Source organism: Dipodomys ordii, unplaced genomic scaffold, assembly GCF_000151885.1.
Source record: "Dipodomys ordii isolate 6190 unplaced genomic scaffold, Dord_2.0 Scaffold104, whole genome shotgun sequence".
Classification (NCBI taxonomy): Eukaryota; Metazoa; Chordata; class Mammalia; order Rodentia; family Heteromyidae; genus Dipodomys; species Dipodomys ordii.
This window is the reverse complement of record NW_012267320.1, coordinates 1,345,904-1,366,782: the sequence shown is the minus strand read 5'-3', so window position 1 is coordinate 1,366,782 and position 20,879 is coordinate 1,345,904. Positions and strand designations below refer to the sequence as shown.

The window sequence follows — 20,879 nt, the reverse complement described above, 5'->3', positions numbered from 1 at the left end:
TTTCAACCATACCCCCCACATTTCCCTCCGTCCTCTCCCTCTTTTTTTGTCTGTCTGTCTGTCCATCTATTTTATCTATTATCTATTTATCTCTTCATGTTTATTTTTCATGATGCTGGGGATTAACTCAGACTTTATGTATATTAGGTCACCATTGTACTGTACTGGGTATTCCTTATAGCCCTGTTACTGTCTTGTGTCTTCCTTCCTAGATAATACTATCTTTGCCTTAGGAACTTATGAGGGTCCTTATAGAAGATTGTTACTTTGAATATTGTCTATTAACCCCACATTTTGAAAGTTCTCCTTCCTCACTGTGTCCATGTAATCATTGCTAGATTATTTGTTTTATATTTGAAAAAATTTCAGTCATAATATTTTTTCTTGAATTGATCTGACATTTTACAACTTTTTTTTTTTTTAAGGCTTACAATAACAGCATTAGGAGAAAAGCTCAATGATTACTGGAATGAAATGAAAGTGAAGAAAAATGCAGAATATCCTCTAAGCTTGCCAGTTGAAGATATACAGTAAGTTCATATAGAAAAAATACCAAGTCACCATAGCGGATATCAAGATACAGTATATTAGAGAGCTAGAAAAGTGGCTTGTGGTAAAGTGCTTGCCTAGCATACATGAAATCCTGGGTTCGACTTCTCAGTACCACATAAACAGAAAAAGCTGGCAGGGCGCTGGTGGCTCACACCTGTAATCCTAGCTACTCAGGAGGCTGAGATCTGAGGATCTCAGTTTAAAGCTAGCCCGGGCAGGAAAGACTGTGAGATTCTTATCTCCAATAAACCACTCAGAAAACTGGACGTGGTACTGTGGCTCAAGTGGTAGAATGCTAGCTTTGAGCTGAAGAGCTCAGGGACAGCACCCAGGCCCAGAGTTCAAGCCCCACGACTGACAAAAAAAGAAAAAGCTGGAAGTGGCCCTGTGGTTCAAGTCTAGTGGAGTGCTAGCCTTGAGTAAAAGAAGCTCAGGGACAGTGCGCAGACTAAGTTCACGTCCCAGGACTGGCCCCCCCCCCCAAAAAAAAAAAAGATAGAATATTAGAGTATACATACAGTGTTTCATATACTTACAACTTACTCATGGTAAGAAATGTACAATATCAATCAGCACACTACAAAAAAAAATGGTTTAGGTATGCATTACATACAGAACTCATAAACAATATTTAGCTGAATGTACGACATACATAGATATGACCATTCTAAAAATGCTTATATTTTGAGAAGCATTGGTATGAATAATCATTCTGTAGGCTGTCGTTGTGTTCAGGTGTCTGAATTAAACACTGAGCATTGTAAGAATTAAGAGCACTGCCTGGCAAGCCCTGGAAACACACCTGACACATACCAAGAATCTGATGAGGGGGGAGGATGGAAGTGATGGGAAGGGGCTTGATAAGAAATGTACTCATTATCTTGCCTATGTAATTGTAACCCCTCTGTACAGTATTTTCACAATAAAAAAAAAAAGAATCTGATGAATGAGTGAATACTACATAAATGTATTGGTAGGGAAAGATAACCAACTAGAGTAAAAGATAAGAAAGATACTGTTCAGGGCTGGGAAGGTGGCTCAGTGGTAGAGCACTTGCCTTGCATGCTCGAGGTCCTGGGTTCGATTCCTCAGCACCACATAAGAAAAAAGCCGGAAATGGCACTGTGGCTCAAGTGGTAGAGCGCTAGCCTTCAGCTGAAGAGCTGAGGGACAGCGCCCAGGCCCAGAGTTCAGGCCCCACGACCAGACCCAAAAAAAAAAAAAAGATACTGTTCAATATATCAATTTTGCATTTATAAGCATGAAAAATTTCTGCCAGGATTTAAATATTAACAGTAGCAATCCCTTGAAGCAATGTTTTATAAAATAATTTGTAGTTTTATAGGAATGTAAATTATTTTTATTGTGAAAATACCATAGAGAGGGGTTACAATTTCATGGACAGATTCTTTTTTTTTGGGGGGGGGTCTGGCTGTGGGGCCTGAACTCTGGGCCCTGTCCCTCAGCTCTTCAGCTCAAGGCTAGTGCTTTACCACTTGAGCCACAGTGCCACCTTCCGGCTTTTTTCTTTTTGCTTATGTGGTGCTGAGGAATCGAACCCAGGGCCTCAGGCATGCAAGGCAAGCGCTCTACCACTGAGCCACCTTCCCAGCCCCAATGGGCAGGGTTCTTATTAAGCATTGTTGCCTCCTCCTTTGTTTCCCCTTACCATCCCTTCCCATCACACCCACCCACCCCCGAATGTAAATATTTATTTATTTGTGAAGTATTGGGGATCAATACCAAAGCTTTGCATATGTTAGCTAAGCCCTTTCTCACTGTGCTATACCCTCATAACTTGGTTTATTGATTTTTAATTATTTGTTGGTATCAGGCCTTGAACTCAGAATCTCAAGTTTCTTTTAGCTAGCACTCTGTCACTTGAGTCATGTCTTCAGCTGGCTTTTGCTGGCTAATTGGAGATGGAGTCTCAAGGACTTTATTGCGTAAGCTAGTTTGGGTCATTCTGATCTCAGCCTCTTGGATAACTAGAATTATAGGTATGAAGCCCTTTGCTTTATTAAAATTTTTTTGTGTTTTAGTCAATTGTGGGGCTTGAACTCGGGGCCTTTTTGTTGCCCTGAGCATTTTTTGCTCAAGACTAGTTTTCTACCACTTTGAGCCATAGTTCCACTTACAGTTTTCTGGTGGGTAATTGGAGATATGTCTCATAGACTTTCTTGACTGAGCTGGCTTTGAACCATGATCCTCAGATCTCACCCTCCTGAATAGCTAGTATTATAGGCATGAGCCACCACCACCTGTCTTCTTTTTGTACTAGTTCTGTAGCTTGAACACAGGGCCTGGGCGCTGTCCCTGAACTTTTGTGCTCCAGGCTAGCAAGCCACAGCTCCAGTTCTGACTTTTTGCTGGTTAATTGGAGAAAAGACTCTCATGGACTTGTCTGGATTGAACCATGAGGATTATATGTGTGAGCCATCAATGCCCAGTTTAATTAAAGTGTCCTCTTTTTTTTCCCCCAGTCCTAGAGCTTGAACTCAGGCCTGGGCACTGTCCCTGAGCTTCTTTTTTTTGAGGGGGGGAGGAGGAGTCCAGTCGTGGGGCCTGAACTCTGGGCCTGGCCGCTGTTCCTCAGCTCTTCAGCTCAAGGCTAGCGCTCTACCACTTGATCCACAGCACCACTTCCAGCTTTTTCTGCTTATGTGGTGCTGAGGAATCGAACCCAGAGCCTCAGGCATGCAAGGCAAGCGCTCTACCACTGAGCCACCTTCCCAGCCCCATCCCTGAGCTTCTTTTAAAGATAGCACTCTCCCACTTGAGTGGCAGCGCCACTTCTGGCGTTTTCTGTGTATGTGGTACTGAGGAATCAAATCCAGGGCCTCATACATGCTAGGCAAGCACTCTATCACTAAACCACATTCCCAGCCTAATAGTGTCCCCTTAATCAAAACATTTAACTTGCCTTGTTTGTATTGGTGTGTGACTTTGCCCCTTTGAAGATAACCAAAATGGTTTTTAAAATTTTAAGTTGATGTATATAGTAAATGTGGTTATCACGGAATTTTCAGGAACGTAATTATAGGTATTATGTAGCAGATATTCTAGAGAAAACCTGGTGAAGTAGTTAAGATTGTATTTTGTTCATGTGTTTGTTATAGGAAGCGTCCTGATCAGACATGGGTTCAATGTGATGCTTGTCTAAAGTGGCGAAAATTACCAGATGGGATAGATCAACTTCCTGAAAAATGGTATTGCTCCAATAACCCTGACCCACAGTTCAGGTACCATATAGTTGGGAGTACCCTTTTCGGAAAGGCAGAAAAGTATTGTTTGAGCTGTATGAGTAGGCCAGGGCGATGTGTTATTCCCTTGTGATTTTTCTGTCTAGAAATTGTGAAGTTCCAGAAGAACCTGAAGATGAGGATTTGGTACATCCCACTTATGAAAAAACTTACAAAAAGAGGTAAGTAAGGAATTAATATACAGCAAGGATACTACCCAAATCTCAAATATTTGGCAAAATGTTGGCAAAAATGTTGGCAGCTTAATTGATGTTTCTTACATTAGACTAAGCTAATGTAATTAAAGGATGATGCAGTACAGCAAATGCTATTTTCTTGTGCTTTGAGTAGCTGCTGTTTAAGCTGGGTGTTTATTGTCTCTTATCAGTGAGATACTTACCCTGTGTGCCTTGAGCCTTGATAGATGAACCCTTTCAGTGCTCCCTTTAGGAGCGCACACTCTTGCAAGAGGACTTGATGGTGTCTTGCCACTTAGAAGTTGATGGTGCTGCCTGGTGCCAGTGGCTCACACCTGTAATCCTAGATGCTCAAGAAGCTGAGATCTGAGGAGCACGGTTCAAAGCCATCCTGGGCAGGAAAGTCCATGAGACTCTTATCTCCAATAAACCACCAGAAAGCCGGAAGTGGCACTGTGGCTCAAGTGGTAGGGCACTAACCTTGAGCTGAAGGACAGTGCCCCACAACTGACAAAAAAAAAGTTGATGTTGCTATATTAGCTGCAAATCCAGCCTCACAAGTAGTCTCTACAGAGGGATTTCTCATGGCTGGGGGGGGCAGGAGGACAGATATGAGTCACAAGTTCATAAGGAGACCATTTTGCAGTACTCTTTACTGGACAAATACAGTAAGAGTATTAGAGGGAGCAAGTGATGTGTCCAGCTTAACTAGAGTAAAGGTGTGAAAGAAAAGAATAAACAAAGTAGGTAGGAAAAGATTGGCTTTGGGAACTCTGGTTAAGTCCAGGTCCACCAAGAATCTTCATATTGTGTGGGTTTTGTTCTTTTATTTTTAAAATTTATTAGTGCATGGTTCTTTAAGTAATGAGAAGTGCTATCAGAAGTAAAGAGAAGCTTGTGTGATTTCCCAACTCAAAGGTCTGAGATTCAAAGCTGTGGAAATTGAAAGCTTCTGTCAAACATGAGAACTTTTTTATAGATTTCCTCCTCTAGGGGTTTGCCTTGCTAATGATTGTAAGTAAAGGTCAGTGTGCAAATCTGAGTAATTTGGTAGTGATGGCCCTAAAACAAAGGATTGAAAAGTAATAATGAGATAAATATATGTATATATATATATGTGTGTGTGTTCATTCTCATCTTTCTTTTAAAGCAACAAGGACAGATTCAGAATCAGACAACCAGAACTGATTCCTCGGGTAATTAAGCCTTCCATTTTATATTTTCTGTCTTTTTTTTTTTTTTTTTTTGGGTAGTATTTAGTTTAATTAATACTGAATTCTAAAGTTTTGGACTTACATAACAAATCACAAGGACCTTGTTTGTTCAGATTTACAGTCTCTTTTTTTGTATCCCTCTTGCCCTTTTTTCCCCCCTAACTCTTAATTTCTAACCTAACTGTTAGTTTAGACTACTAGACTAGACTAATAGTCTAACTATTAGTTATACTGTTAGTTGTATTGTTTTGTTGAGTGTCATCTTTTAAGACTTTGTTAGCTGGGCACTGGTGGCTCACCTCTAATCCTACAGGATCATCCTCAGAAAGGCTGAAATCTAAAGATTGAGGTTTGAACCCCAGAAAAATCCATGTGAGACTCTGATCTCCAGTTAACCACTTGAAAACCGAAAGTGGTGCTTGGCTCAAGTGATAGGGTACTGGCTTTGAGCACAGAGGCTCAAGGATGATGCCCAGACTCTGAGTTCAAGCTCTACCACCGGCCAAAAAAAACCCAAAGAATTTTATTGTTAAGAGAACTATGTGTGGTATCACATGCCTGTAATCTCAGCCCTTGGAAGGAAGCTGGAGGATTACAAGTTTGAAGACAAGTTTGAAGAGGATTTGTACGCATGACTCTAAAAGCAAACAAACATCACCAACAAAGACCCAAGGTCTAGCCCAAATGGTAGAGCACTTAGCAAGCCCAAGGCCTATGATTAGTTCTTTAGTGCCACCATTAAAAAAAAAAAAGTAGGGGCTGGGAAGGTGGTTCAGTGGTAGAGCGCTTGCCTTGAATCCATGAGGCCCTGGGTTCGATTCCTCAGCACTACTTAAGCAGAAAAAGCCGGAAGTGGTGCTTTGGCTCAAGTGTTAGAGCACAGCAGAGCACTGGCCTTGAGCTGAAGAGCTGAGGGACAGCGCCCAGGCCCAGAGTTCAGGCCCCATGACTGGCAAAAGGAACCATGTCCTTCAGGAGCATCCAGGGAGCCACTTTTCTACCCCTTTGTTGGCTACTCAACCTGACCTTTACATTTCTTTGATAGTGTTACAGAGCTTTGGCTGCTGGGTGTGGTAGTGCATACTTGTAATCATAGAGCTCAGAACGGACCAGAATGCTTGCAAGATTGAAACAAGCTCGAGCTAAAATCTATGGGCAGGGAAATAGCTCAGTAGTAGAGTGCTTGCCTAGCATATGCAAGGCCTTGAGTTTAACCCTAGCACAATACCCAAAAAAACTCCAGCTGAAATGGAGGGGGTAACAATGTTCAAGAGGAAGTGTACTCATTACCTCACTCATGTAACTGTAACCCTCTGTATAGTATCTTTACAAAAAAAAATAATGTTAAAAAAAAACTCCAGCTGAACTGTGTGCATATAATAAGTACTAAAATAATTTTGAAGTTTTTTTTTTTTATTTGTGAACATACTGTACAGAGGGGTTACAATTACATGGGCAGGATAATGCGTACATTTCTTACCAAGCATTGCAGCCTCCTCCTTTGGTTTACCCTTCACATCCCTTCCCAGCCTCCCCCCTCCCCCAATTTTGAAGTTTTGTTCTGCTGTGAGAAGTGTATGTTTGGTTATGATTATGCTGAAATGTTTTCTAGTATAGCTTTGGGTGAAAACAGGTGGGGAAAGAATAATGGCCTATAAAAATTTATTATTATTATTATTATTATTGAGGGGTTACAACTCCGTAAATCAGGTAATGAGTATGGTTCTTCTTGGACAATGTTGCCCCATCCTTTAGTGTCCTCCAGTTTCCTCCTCCCCTGCCCACAAGTGGTATAGTTCATTTTTAAAGGTAGTATCTTGTTTGTTTTTTTTAATAGTGTGCTGCTACTGAGGCTTGAGCTCAAGGCCTTATGCTTTGCTTAGCTTTTGTGTTCACATCTGATACTCTACCATTTGAGCCATGCCTTTAGTTCTGGCTATTTGCTGCTTAATGAGAGATGCAGATTTGCTCAGGTTCACTACCAAACAAGATCCTTAGATCTCAGCCTCCTGAATAGCTAGGATTGCAGGCATAAGCCACTGGTGCCATGCAAAAGGCAGTGCTTTTTTTGGGGGGGGTGGGTCTGGTTGTGGGGCCTGAACTCTGGGCCTGGGCGCTGTCCCTCAGCTCTTCAGCTCAAGGCTAGCGCTCTAGCTCTTGAGCCACAGTGCCACTTCCGGCTTTTTTCTTTTTGCTTATGTGGTGCTGAGGAATCGAACCCAGGGCCTCATGCATGCAAGGCAAGTGCTCTACCACTGAGCCACCTTCCCAGCCCAAGGCAGTGCTTTTATAACTAATTATGTTCAGGTTTTTTCTCAAAGAAAAATTTGTTTTTAAATTTGTCTTGATGAGTCCTACATAGTAAGGCTGTTTGGGCTTTGTGGACCTCGTGCACTACTGTTGGTCTTTGTTTTGTTCTGATCCTTTAAAAATGGAAACCCACTCTTAGCACACAGGCAGGCCCATTTGGCTCAGTGTTATGTTGATTCTTGGTCATTTACATGTTTAGAATAATTCTCAATATCTTCCAGAGTCAAAGTAGGGGGATTACAGTCTTACCTTTTGTTTAAGGCATGTCCTATTAAAGTAGTTCTAAAGATTCATTCTTATTTCTCCTACAGATCAATGCTGACCTGCTGTTTCGGACACCCCCTGTTTCCAGCCCAAGCTTTCCTTCTGTGAAGGAGAGTGTGCCAAGAGGACATCTTTCCGAAGTAGCAAGTCCCTACACAACAAGACTCATGAGCAACCAGCGAATTTCACCCCAGGCTGAACCTGAGTCCAAGTTAGTGGTCAAAATTTGGTTTTTCTATTTGTGGATGCCAGATAAAACCTTCATGAGACAGTGTGTGGTAGGAACACACTTGAAGGAGATTCTAGTTGGCATAAATGTAAAAAGTCTTAGGGAGGGCTGGGAAGGTGTCTCCGTGGTAGAGCGCTTGCCTTGCATGCCTGAGGCCCTAGGTTCGATTCCTCAGCACCACATAAGCAAAAAGAATAAAAGCCGGAAATGGTGCTGTGGCTCAAGTGGTAGAGCGCTAGCCTTGAGCTGAAGAGCTGAGGTACAGCGCCCAGGCCCAGAGTTCAGGCCCCACAACCGGACCCAAAAAAGAAGTCTTAGGGACAGATCGCTTTGTCACTTCTGCCACTCACAGAAAGTACTAAATATTAAATGTGGGACTTGATCAAATTGTTACCTCTCTGAACTTCGATGTAGTATTAGAATTACTACTTTTTTCCCCTTTATACCAAGGCTTGAACTTAGGGCTGCTCAGATTTTTTTTTTTTGCTCATGACTGGTTCTGTACCCCTAGAGCCACACTTCTACTCCATTTTTAAAAATTTTCATGGTTAATTGATGATAGAATCTCCCAGATTTTCTGCCCCAGTTGGTCTGTTTCTTCAGACAGCCAAGTACCACCAGGTGTGGGATCTTCACATAGGAATCCAAAATAAAAGGACTAGAAGACAATAGTGGACACTTATTGAGTAGAAGTGAAGTAGTGATGAACATCTAAGTTCCTTAGAATAAAAGGATAAATGGTGCCAGGCGCTGCTGGTTCTTCACAGTGTAATTTTACGAGGCTGAGATCTGAAGAGACTCTTATCTCCAACAAACTTCTCAAAAAAAGCCAAAGTGGTGCTGTGGCTCAAGTGGTAGAGCACTAGCCTTGAGCAGAAAAGAATCTCAGGGACAGTGCCCAGTTCCTGAGTTCAAGCCCTAGGACTAGCACCAAAAAGAATCTGAATGGATGATGATTTAAAAAAAAAAAAACACAATCCCAAGCCAGGCACCGATATCTCACACCTGTATTCCTCGCTACTCAAGAGGCTGAGACCTGGGAATTGCAGTTGAGAACCAGCACAGGCAGGAAAGTTCATGAGACTCTCATCTCCAATTAACCACCAGAAAACCAGAAGTTGCACTGTGGCTCAAAGTGGTAGAGCGCTAGCCTTGAGCAAAAAGAGTTCAGATACAGCACCCAGTCCCTGAGTTCAAGCCCTATGGCCAAAAAAAAAAAAAAAAAGCAGTCCCAAGAGGACAACATCTGAGTAAGGGAGTCTCAGAGTAGGAAATTGGGAACAAGAACTAGGTGAAGAGAAGTCAATACAATAAAATTGATTTCCACTACCTGTAGAGTGTCTCTAAATATAAAAGATGTATTCCAACACCTGTTGTCACAACATTATACAGCATAAGATAAATAGAAATCTTTGGGAGGAAAAGGTGAATTACCTGTAACAATAAAAATATTTTAATTTTTTTTATATTTTAATTTTTGAGAAAATAGTTTCCAGTTTCAAAGTTTTTAGAACAGTCACTCCACCACTTGAGCTACTGCTCCACTTCTGATTTTTAGATGGTTAATTGGAGATAAAAATCTCATAGACTTTGCTGCCTGGGCTGGCTTTGAATAGCAATCCTCAGATCTCAACCTCAGTAGCTCTTATTACAGGTGTGAGTCACCAGTCCTTGGCTTTTGTTCCTTTGTAAGTTCAGGGACCTCACTATGACCTTGAAATTACTATCTTTTTCTGTCTTAGCTTCCTAGTGTTGTGAGTATAGGCATGCAGCACCATATTTGGCTTAAGATGTTTTCATTTTGTAGAATTTCACATTTGTTAGTCCTCTCTTCCCTTCCGAAGGTACTGTGGGAGATTGTGCCATCTCAGTATGAGACAGTAAACTCATGGAAAGTGAATCCTGACACCAAGAAGGCTGGCACATAAGGCCAACTAGCAAACCAGTATAGGTGTCTTACCAGTGTGAGACACAGTACTCGTGATAAATTTATAAGAAACTATGTGAATGAAGAAAACAATGAGTCCATTTTAGAGTCAGAGAACTTATAGATGAAATGTTAGCAAATATTGGTTTACTTTATAAATTTTTCCTTTGATCAGTGAATGTGGACAGAAATAGTAGTTCCTGCCTATAATCTTAGTTATTTAAGAGGCAGAGATCCGGGTCACTGGCAGCGTGATAGAAATGTATGAAAGACTTCCTCTCCAGAATAACTAGCAAAAAGCCTGGCTGGAGGCATGGCTCAAGTAAGAGCACCAACTGAGCAAAAGTTCAAATTATGGTATCAGTTTTTTTTTTAAATGAACAATGGCATTTCCTAGAATCTCATGATAATTATATAATTATTACAGTAGTGTGTTTGTTAGATTGATAACTTCTGGTTGTCTTCAATATTCACATTTTATAATCTCGTATAAACTTTTTTTCCAGCCTGAAACGGCGATTTTCTCCTCGTTCACCAATTTTGAATTCAAAGAATCGGAGACTGAATAACCAAACGTTTGAAAATTCAGCTTTCAAAGTTGATGATGATGAAGATGTCATCATCTTAGAAGAAAACAGTACTCCCAAACCTGCAGTAGATCATGACATTGAAGTTAAGCCAGAACAGAGTCACACTGAACAAAGTGCACTTCAGCTTGTGGGCTGTACTGAACTTTGTGGGCAGACAAGTTCAACAAATAAGTGTGATCAGGGTACTGCTGCAGCCACCCAGACTGAAGCACCGACTTTAGTTGTCAAAAAGGAAGAGGCTATTGAAGATGAGATAGGGGCAGGAAATGATCTAGCAATACTGCCCACCTGTGTAGATGCTGAAGCAAAGATACAGGAGGCCCAGGAAACCATCAGTAAGTCTGCAGATGACGTTGGCTGCCAGTTGCAAGAACTGAGAAATGAGCTACACTTAGTTACCCAGGAAAAAGATAATTATAAGAGACAGTGTCATATGTTTACTGACCAAATCAAGGTGTTACAACAGAGGATACTGGAAATGAATGACAAATATGTAAAGAAGGAAACTTGCCATCAGTCTACTGAAACTGACAGTGTCTTTTTACTTGACAGTATTAATGGCAAATCTGAAAGTCCAGACCCTATAGTATCTCAGTATCAGCAAGCTTTGGAGGAAATAGAAAGGCTAAAAACCCAGTGTAGTGCTTTGCAACAAATAAAGGCTGAATGCAGTCACTGTTCTAACAGTGAGAGTAAAAGTGAGATGGATGAAATGGCTGTGCAACTCGATGATGTATTTAGACAGCTGGACAAGTGCACTATCGAGAGGGACCAGTATAAAAGCGAGGTAAGTCATAGCATCCACACAGCCATTTAAACGTTTAGTGCCAGTTCTGCATTAGAATACTTTCAGTAATCCTAATACTATTCTGTTCTAAACTGGGGAGTGGGCCTCTTTGGAAGCATAGGGACATATCCTGACATATTGGGGTCTTACAGTATATTGAAAAGATTGCTGAAAAATAGTAGGATTTGACCAAGTATGGTTAGTGGCCTCCAGTGAACAGAATATCAATATCCAGTATACCAGAATACCACTATCATCCCTATTAGACACTTAGGTACATTGCATCCACTGTAAGCATACCTTTTGATAACTTTATACAAATAGGTATTAATGTCTCTATTTTACAGATGAAGCATTGTTAGGATTAGCTGTGCACAACTGGCATTATACCCCTCCAAAGTGGCAGCTCCACAGTTACCTGATATCTGGGCCACTTTTGCATTGTTTCTTTGCTTTTCAAGGTGCAGCTGTGACTGGGGTGTCTCTAGGTCAGCCATTGCATCTATGTTCTAAGCTACAGGAGGGAGAAAGAGAGTGGTTGCTTAGATTTCATCTGGCAAATGGGTGCCTGGACAATGCAGTCTCTCTTCAAGGGTTCTTTTACTGAGGAAGAAGGAGAAAAACGGTAGATATCAGGACATAGATGGTAGCCTCTGCATGTATCCCACCTCAGATTTAGGAAGGTCCTTTTCAAAATTATATATAATTGTTTTATGTGGCGCCTAAAAGGATTTCCCTGCTTTAAAAAAAAGGCACAGTATGGTGTTATGTTTCCTCATCTGCTGATAGAACATTGATGTAACTACTTAGTTCATGCTTAATGATAGGTTAGCTCAGGAGCCGAATGATAGTCTATGTACAGATCAGTATAAAGTCAGTGTTGTAATTTAATATTGAGTGTCTATGAAATGAAAACTAATGTGACTTTCATATATTTAACCATTATAGTATCTTAGTGTTTTCCTTTCTAGACCACTGAATTTTGGTTAATAGAGTGACAACTTTTTTTGGTGCCATTACTGGGGCTTGAACTTGAGGCCAGAGTGCTGTCCCTTAGCTTTTTTACTTCAGGCTGGAACTCTACCATTTGAGCCACAGCCGCATTTCCAGCTTTTTGCTGGTTAATTGGAAGTAAGAATCTTATGGACTTCCCTGCTTGGGCTGGCTTTGAACTGGTTTTCTTAGATCTTCACCTCCTGAATAGCTAGGATTACACACATGAGCCACCAGTGCCTGGCAAAATGAACATTTTGTTTCTCTTACTATAAAAAGATGTAAAAGGAAGCCGGGCGCCAGTGGCTCACACCGAAAATTTCAGCTACTCAGGAGACTGGGGTCTGAGGATCACAGTTCAAAGCCATCCCAGGCAGGAAAGTCCATGAGACTTTTATCTCCAATTAACAACCAGAAAACCAGAAGTGGTTCTGTGGCTCAAGTGGTAGAGCACTCACCTTGAGCTGAAGAGCTCAGGGACAGCGCCTAGGCCCAGAATTCAAGCCCCATGACCCCCCTCCCCCCTATAAAAGATGTAAAAGGGGTAGATACATAACTCAAGCAGTAGAGCATCTGCCCACCAAGTGCAAGGCCCCACCAAGAAAAAAGCAAAATAAAGATGTAGAAGTAGAGCTATAAACAAACGTAACTTTGTTTATAGGAGACATTTGGATTCTGGGGATGTAGATTGGTGATGGAGTGCTTGCCTCAAAAGGACAAGGTTCTGGGTTTGATCCTCAGCACTAGGAAAAGTTTTCTTTTTTCAATAGCTTCTAATTTTTTTGGGGGCGGAGGGGGGGGTCCGGTTGTGGGGCCTAGATGCTGTCCCTCAGCTCTTCAGCTCAAGGCTAACGCTCTACCACTTGAGCCACAGTGCCACTTCCGGCTTTTTTCTTTATGTGGTGCTGAGGAATCGAACCCAGGGCCTCAGGCATGCAAGGCAAGCGCTCTACCACTGAGCCACCTTCCCAGCCCCTCAATACTTCTAATTTCATCAATGTGGTTCTCTATGTTTCTTAGCTTATATTTGGATCTTAACAGTGGTTAAGATGGTTACAACATTCTTTTTTTTTTTTTTTGGTCAGGTTGAATTACTAACATTGGAGAAATCACAGATTGGTTCTCAGTGTGAAGAACTGAAAAGTGAAATTGAACAGTTGAAGTCTACAAGTCAGCAAATAGGAGCAGAGGTTTCCACTTCCGGGATGGAGGAAGCTGTGAATTACACAGACAGGGAAAGGTGATCTACATGAAGCTTGGCTGGGGCTGTAGTTGTGACTGGCAAGCTAGTTTTATTATCTGTGAGCACAAATTTATCAGAAGATGCCATTGTTGTCCACCTCATCACCACTCCCTTCCCCCCCCCCCCCATAATGGAGAGAAGGCACACCTCATCCCTGCAAAGTGCTGGCAGTTTAGTTCGTTTAAGTGAAATGGGAATTTAGAGTGGTATCATACATTTTTGAGGAAAAGTACAAACTAAGCTAGATCTTGAAGGAACACATGAAGTTGGCCATGCCTAGATGACCGGGAACACTTTTTTTCTTTTTTTGGTTGGTCATGGGGCTTGAACTCTGGGCCTGGGCCTGAGCTCTTCAGCTGAAGGCTAGTGCTCTGTCACTTGAGCCACAATGCCACTTCAGCTTTTTCTGCTTATGTGGTGCTGAGGAATTGAACCCAGGGCTTCCTGCATGCAAGGCAAGTACTCTACCACTGAGCCACCTTCCCTGCCCTGAGGGGATATTTTTTGAGACTTGCTTTTCAACCTGATTCTTTTACTTTACCTAAGTGAGTTCCTACCCTTCTTTTACTGTATGCAGTCTGTCTGTAATCTTGTAGGAAATCACAAAATTAACTAGAAATGGTCCCAGAATAGGTATTATTCAGACATCCTATTAAAACAAAATAGTGAATGCCTATCCATCATTTCTCAGTAAGATCCAAAATGTGTTCGAGTTTCTGTTTAGATTTATTGTGTTGGTTGTGCATTTTGTTCTTGCTGAAGTTTTTGAGATAGGGCCTACCAGTGTAGCCAGTCTGGCCTGGAACTTGCTGTGTACTCCATGATGGCCTCAAATTCATGATCCTCCTGCCTCAGCCTCTGAGTGCTGGGATCTCTTACAGGCTTGTCATCACATACAGCTACTTTTGAGGATAAAATGTTGACATTCATAAATTTGGATGGAATGATCATAATTACCTTGTGTGTTTGTGAGTGCACATGTGCATGATATATGCATTTGTGCATGTGTGTGTGCACACGTATCTATGTGTTGGCACTGGGTCTTGAACTCAGAGATTTATACTCTTCACTCAGCTTTTTCACTGCTAGTGTTTTGCCACGTAAGTCACAGCTCCACATTCAGCTCTTTGCTGGTGAAGCAGAGGTAAAAGTCTGCCTGGACTGGCTTCAAACCAGTTTCTAGATCTCAGTCTCCTGAGTAGCTAGGATTATAGGAGTGAGCCACTGGCACCTGGCAATATTAATGATCTTAATCTAGAGTTTTTCATGACACTATTCTTTATAAATCTCGATAAATGGAAAGTCAGTAAGCCTGAGAACAAGCTCAGAGAAATACTGTACTTTTAATTACAAGCTTGCTTAACATTTTATTTACCTCAGTTTGGCAAGCTTATTTGATCACACTTTTTTTCTTTTTTCAAAGAAAAATGTGTTTTTCATATGATATAACACATCTATAATTAATGTGTAGATTCTGTTTTTCCAGTTTGCAAACAAAGTATGAGTAAAAACCAAACTGAGCCACTAGTTATTTTTTTTTTTTTTTTGTTTGGTCATGGGGCTTGAACTTTGGGTCTAAACGCTGTCCCCTCAGCTCTTCAGCTCAAGGCTAGTGCTCTACCACTTGAGTCACAGCGCCACTTCCGGCTTTTTTTCTTTTTGCTTACGTGGTGCTGAGGAACCGAACCCAGGGCCTCATGCATTCAAGGCAAACACTCTACCACTGAGCCACCTTCCCAGTCCGGCTGCCACTAGTTTTATGAAGCACTTTACTTGGATCTAGGTTAGCATCTTATGGGTAAAATGAATTATTAAATTCTCTTATTCAGGAAAGGTTTTACATTTCTTGACCTTATCATTCTACAGAGTTTTGATTTGTAGCTTCTGTATGACAGCTATCTGTTATGATGCTCATCTAGTAAGGTTAACGTTTGTATTTACAGCCTCAAGCTTCGATCTCTGCGAGTTAACGTGGGACAGCTTCTTGCCATGATTGTGCCTGATCTTGATCTGCAGCAGGTGAACTATGATGTTGATGTTGTCGACGAGATTTTGGGACAAGTTGTGGAGCAAATGAGTGAAATCAGTAGTACTTAAGAGGATGATTTGTGTGATCAAAATATTTGCTCAGTTCTTTCAATTGTACATGTTTCAAAATGTAAACAATCTTGTTTTACAGGTATGTTAGGTAACAGTTTTGTTTTACAGACATGTTAGGCTGTTGCTTGTTTTACAGGCTGAAGAATCATATTTTTACCAAATTCTATGCATTTAAATGTGGTCACAAGTACTGTGGACACATTATAATAATTTTAAAAACCTGTGAATCGTTGGTATTGAGCAGCTGACTAGCTAACTTATTGTGTTTTGAATGTAAATATTTGTAATTAAGCCCATACATATTTTTTTATTGCCCTTGAAACTTAGGTGTTTTTCACCAAGAGCTTTTCAGGTTGCTCCTAAGGTTTGTGCAATTTTTCTGGTTCTCTAAAGTGTATTTTTCTTGAAGTTGGGGTTGTGCCATAATACAGATGGATATGTTCTAAGAGTTATAAGTAAGGTTTTAAGATACCAGTCTCAATAAGTGTCTGAGGGAAATGAGCATTAGTTTCTTTGTTTTTGTTTTGTTTTGATGGTACTGGGGTCTGAACTCAGGCCTCACACCGGGCAGATGCTCTAACACTCGAGCTTCACCCCAGCCCTTTTTTTCAAATAGAGTCTCAGGTTCTTCTTCTTCTTCATTTTTTTTTGGTTCTCTTTCACATCTGGTTTGAATTATAGTTATCAAAGCAATATAATGCAAAGGGAAATGCAACAAGAAAACATGCTTAGAAATGATGAAAGGGTCACTGGAACAAATCATTGTAACATGGAACCAAGCACATTATAAGTGTAATTTCATAATGGACAGCATAGGACGCCTGCATCAGTCTTCCTTACACAGTAATCATGAATACAGAACCAATAAACACACAAAGCTGTCATGGCCTGGTTTACACTTTTACAATAGTTTTGTTGTTTTTTTTTTTTTTTGCCCGTCCTGGGGCTTGAACTCGGCCTAGGCCCTGTCCTTGAGCTTCTTTTGCCCAAGGCTAACACTCTACCATTTGAAAGCCACAGTCCAGCCTTTTCTGTTTATGTGGTACTGAGGGATGGAACCCAGGGCTTCGTAGAATTTTTGGTTCTGGCTTTGCCTCTCCTGTTAGGGGGTGGCTTACAAATAAGTACCACCATACTTGGCTTGTTTGTCCAGGCTGGCCTGGAACCATACTCTGCCTAGTCACCACTCCCACACAGCTGGGAGACAAACAGGGCCATCATGCCCAGAAGGACTAGTATTTCTCATTTCCTAATTCCTATCGACGCAGTATTTTATTTACAAAAATAAAGTAAGCAAAAACCAGTTCTATTTTGCCTAGAATTTTTTTTTTTTGTGCTAAGATTGCCAACTGTGATTAAACACAAGTTTATACGGTATTAAAAATATCATGTGACCACCACAATGATTTTAAGGTCCGTGTTTGGCTGTTTATTCAGCATGAGGTGGGCACAGTGAATATTATTTCTTTTTGTGAAATTTCCTGTGAAACCTGTTCTGAGCTTACTGCAGGTGAGTGTGACTTGAGGGAGGCCATTTTTCTCAACATTTTATACCTTTTATTATATTGCAAACATAAGTATTTTATATCCTAGAGTTAAGGAACAAACTGGCTTGGGATTATAGTATTACATGCCATGAAATATGCTTTATTGGTCCCATGTTTTGTGCAATCTTAAAGAGAAGGTAGCTTTCTATTAAGTACAAAACTATGTGTATATAATTTAGAATCATATTTTCCTCAATTAAAATGTGTATTTTTTTTCAAAAGTCTATCATTGCTATTTATTTTAACTTTTATGTATACTTAATTACATGTCTGTCATATATAATACTGAATTTTTACTGTATAGTACCTTCTAAAAAGATTAAATAAATGAAATTTGTTTTTATGTGTTTGGTCAACTAATTGAAAATGTGTTTTTGGTCTAAAACTGATTTTCTGCCACATTTATAACTGCCCCAAATTGAATATACTTCATAATAAAATAAAATGTATGATACCTAACTCTCAAATTTTAACTTTAAAAAAGAATTCAAAAATATATTTACATTATTTTTACACTAAAAGTTATTAGTCCCTCAAGTAGATTCTCAGTTTTCTGTTTTAATTACAAGTTATACTTTGAACAAAAACTTTCAAATTTAAAGTTAAGCTTTTCTGGAGAGAGGAAAGTGGGAAGGAAGAGGGGGAGAAAAAGAATGTGTTAGTTCAGTTTGTGAGATATATATCATTTCATCAGAGGAACGTGGTCTAATTAGTACTGTATGTCACAGAAGTTGTGTGAATGTTTAAATTGGTCAGAAATTTACCACTTTTCTTGGTTAGCTTCTACTCTTACAAAATGAATTTGATATGGCTACTTTCTTTTTTCTTTTTTTTCTTGTCAGTCATGGGGCTTGAAGTCTGGGCCTGGGCTCTTGTCCCTGAACTCTTCAGCTCAAGGCAAGCACTCTACCACGTGAGCCACAGTGCCACTTCCAGTTTTCAGGTGGTTAATTGGAGATAAGAGTCTCACAGACTTGGAAGTGGTGCTGTAGCTCAAGTGGTAGAGTGCTCGCCTTGAGCTAAAGAGTGCAGGGACAGCACCAAGGCCCATGACCGGTTCAAGCCCCACAACCGACCAAAAAAAAAAAAAGAGTCTCACAGACTTTCCTGCCTGGGCTGGCTTTGAACTGTGATCTCAGATCTCAGCCTCCTGAATAGCTAGGCAAAGCAAGCACTCTTCCACTGAGCCACATTCCCAGCCCAGTAGCTAGGCTTACAGATATGAGCCATCAGTGCCTGGCACTAAATTGATTCTTTAGACATATTTGCATATCTTCATCCTTTAACAAAATGCCAGCAAGATAATGAAGTTGAAAATGTGTCACATGCATTTCTTTCTGTAAAACCAAAAGAATCATGGTCTCTATAGGCAGGACCTGCTTAGTGAGCTACGGCTACAAGAGTAGGGTAATGTGACATGCTTCTGGGCCCTTCCTGTGAGCCTCCAATGTTATCTGGGTCCACCCAGGTGAATTGTGTTTACCCTCAAGGAATCCTGTAAATAATAGGTACTCACTGGCCTTCCCCTCTAGCTGCTGATTCCATAGTTTAACTATAATAAACAGAGCTACAGTAAACATGGGTAGCAGGTATCTTGTATCTTGATTGGCTTTCCTTCATATACACACATGCCCAAAGTGTATGATAGTGTCAAAAGTAGGTCGATTTTTCAGGGTTTTTTTGAGGAGCCTCCATACTGATTTCCGTAGTTGTTGTACTAGTTTACATTTCCCCCAACAGTGCATGGATGTTTCTACCCAGACGCTAACATTCTCACCGAAATTTGTTTTTTGTTTTCTTGATTGCCATTCTAATTTGGGTAAAATAGAATCTCAATTTAGTTTTGATTTGCATTTCCTTTTTAGCTAGTAATTGAACATTTCATATATTTACCAGTTATTTATATTTCTTTGAGCATTGTTTTCATTTGCCCATTTATTAACTGGGTTATATGATTTCTATTTTTTTTGGTCTTTGAATATTATAGGATATTAATCCTCTAACTGTTGAATAGTTAGCAAAGATTTTCTCTTCTGGGTGCCAGTGGCTCATGCTTATAACCTAGCTATTCAGGAAGCTGAGATCTGAGAATCATGGTTCAAAGCCACATAAGTCTGTGAGATTCTTATCTCCAATTAATCATTTTTAAAAAAAGCCAAGGGTGGAGCTGTGGCTCAAGTGGTAGAGCACTAGCCTTGAGCTTAGGGACAGTGCCCAGACTCTGAATTCAGCTCCAGGACTACAAAAGTTAAAAAAAAAAAAATACTGCTACTAATTATTCCTTTTGGTGTATAGAAACTTTGTTGGTGGTGATCATGGGACTTGAATCATGAGGTCTGGGCACTGTCCCTGAACTTTTTTCTGCTCAAGTCTAGCGCTTTACCACTTTGAGCCACAGTTCCACTTAAGGATTTCTAGTGGTTAATTGGAGATAAGAGTCTCACAAGCCTGGTGCTGGTGGCTTACACTTGTTGTCCTAGCTACTCAAGAGGCTGAGATCTGAGTTCAAAGCCATCCATAGCAGGAACATCTGTAAGACTTACCTCCAATTAACCACTAGAAAAACAAAAGTGGCGCTGTGGCTCAGAGCGCTAGCTTTGAGCAAAATAGCTCAGAAACAGCAACCAGACCCTGAGTTTAAGCCTCACGACTGGCAAAAAAAAAAGTCACAGACTTTCTTACCCAGGCTGGCTTTGAACCAAGATCCTCAGATCTCAGCCTCCTGAGTAGGTAGGATTTCAGCCATGAGCCGCCAGTGCCTGGCTCATGTAGAAACTTTTAAATTGGAAATATCCAGTCTTGTTCTTATTTTTTGGCTGCTGGAATCTTATTAAGAAAATAATTGCTGGTGGCTGGGAATGTGACTTAGTGATAGAGTGCTTGCCTTGCATGCATGAAGCCCTGGGTTCAATTCCTCAGTACCATATAAACAGAAAAGGCTAGAAGTGGCACTGGTTCAGGTGGTAGAGTGCTGGCCGTGAGCAAAAGCAGCTCAGGGACCATGCCTAGGTCCTGAATTCAAGCCCCAGGATTGGCAAAAAAAAAAAAAAAAAACCCAACGAATTGCTGGGGTTGTAGGCATGGTTCAGGTGGCAGAGTGCCAGCCAATGAACAAAAGTGTCAAATACTGAATTTGAGTTCCAGTCTTGGACAAAAAAGAAAAGAAGAACCTATAACTATATCTTTCAGAGATTTCCCTACCTTTTTAAGAGTTCAGGTCTAGTATTAAAATCTTTGGCCCACTCAGATAAGGGACTACTTTCCTTCTGCACTCCAGCAGCCACTTTTTGCAGTATGGTTTAATTGAAGAAGCTGTCTTCCTTTCTTCAGTGTATGCTTTTGGTTTCTTTCTCAGAGATCAAATGGTTATAGTTGTGTATTTTATTACTGGGTTTTTTATTCTGTTCCACTGATCTTCATGTCCGCCTTTGTCTCAGTACCAAGCTGATTTTGTTACTGTGGCACTCAGGACCTGGGCACTGTCCCTGAGCTTCTTTTGCTCAAGGCTAGTGCTCTACCACTTGAGTAACAACAGTGCCACTTCCCAGCCTTTTCTTTTTATGTGGTGCTGAGGAATCTAATCCAGAGCTTCAGAGCATCATGCTTGCAAGGCAGGCACTCTACCACTAAGCTACTTTCACCACCTCTAGTACAATTTGACACCCAGTATTGCAACTGTTCTTT

General features: G+C 40.7%; 1 protein-coding gene across 1 annotated transcript in view; it reads left to right on the top strand.

Moving 5' to 3' along the window:
* The window catches only part of Morc3 (MORC family CW-type zinc finger 3), a 44,267-nt gene extending 28,045 nt beyond the window's left edge, over positions 1-16,222 (top strand). Inside the window, exons 10-17 of the mRNA XM_013027418.1 lie at positions 426-530; positions 3,672-3,794; positions 3,902-3,976; positions 5,142-5,187; positions 7,827-7,990; positions 10,442-11,312; positions 13,391-13,545; positions 15,492-16,222. Coding sequence (XP_012882872.1) covers positions 426-530; positions 3,672-3,794; positions 3,902-3,976; positions 5,142-5,187; positions 7,827-7,990; positions 10,442-11,312; positions 13,391-13,545; positions 15,492-15,645 — 1,693 coding nt within the window. The 3' untranslated portion in view covers positions 15,646-16,222. The remainder of the gene's footprint in view (positions 1-425; positions 531-3,671; positions 3,795-3,901; positions 3,977-5,141; positions 5,188-7,826; positions 7,991-10,441; positions 11,313-13,390; positions 13,546-15,491) is intronic.
* The last annotated feature ends 4,657 nt before the right edge of the window (positions 16,223-20,879 follow it).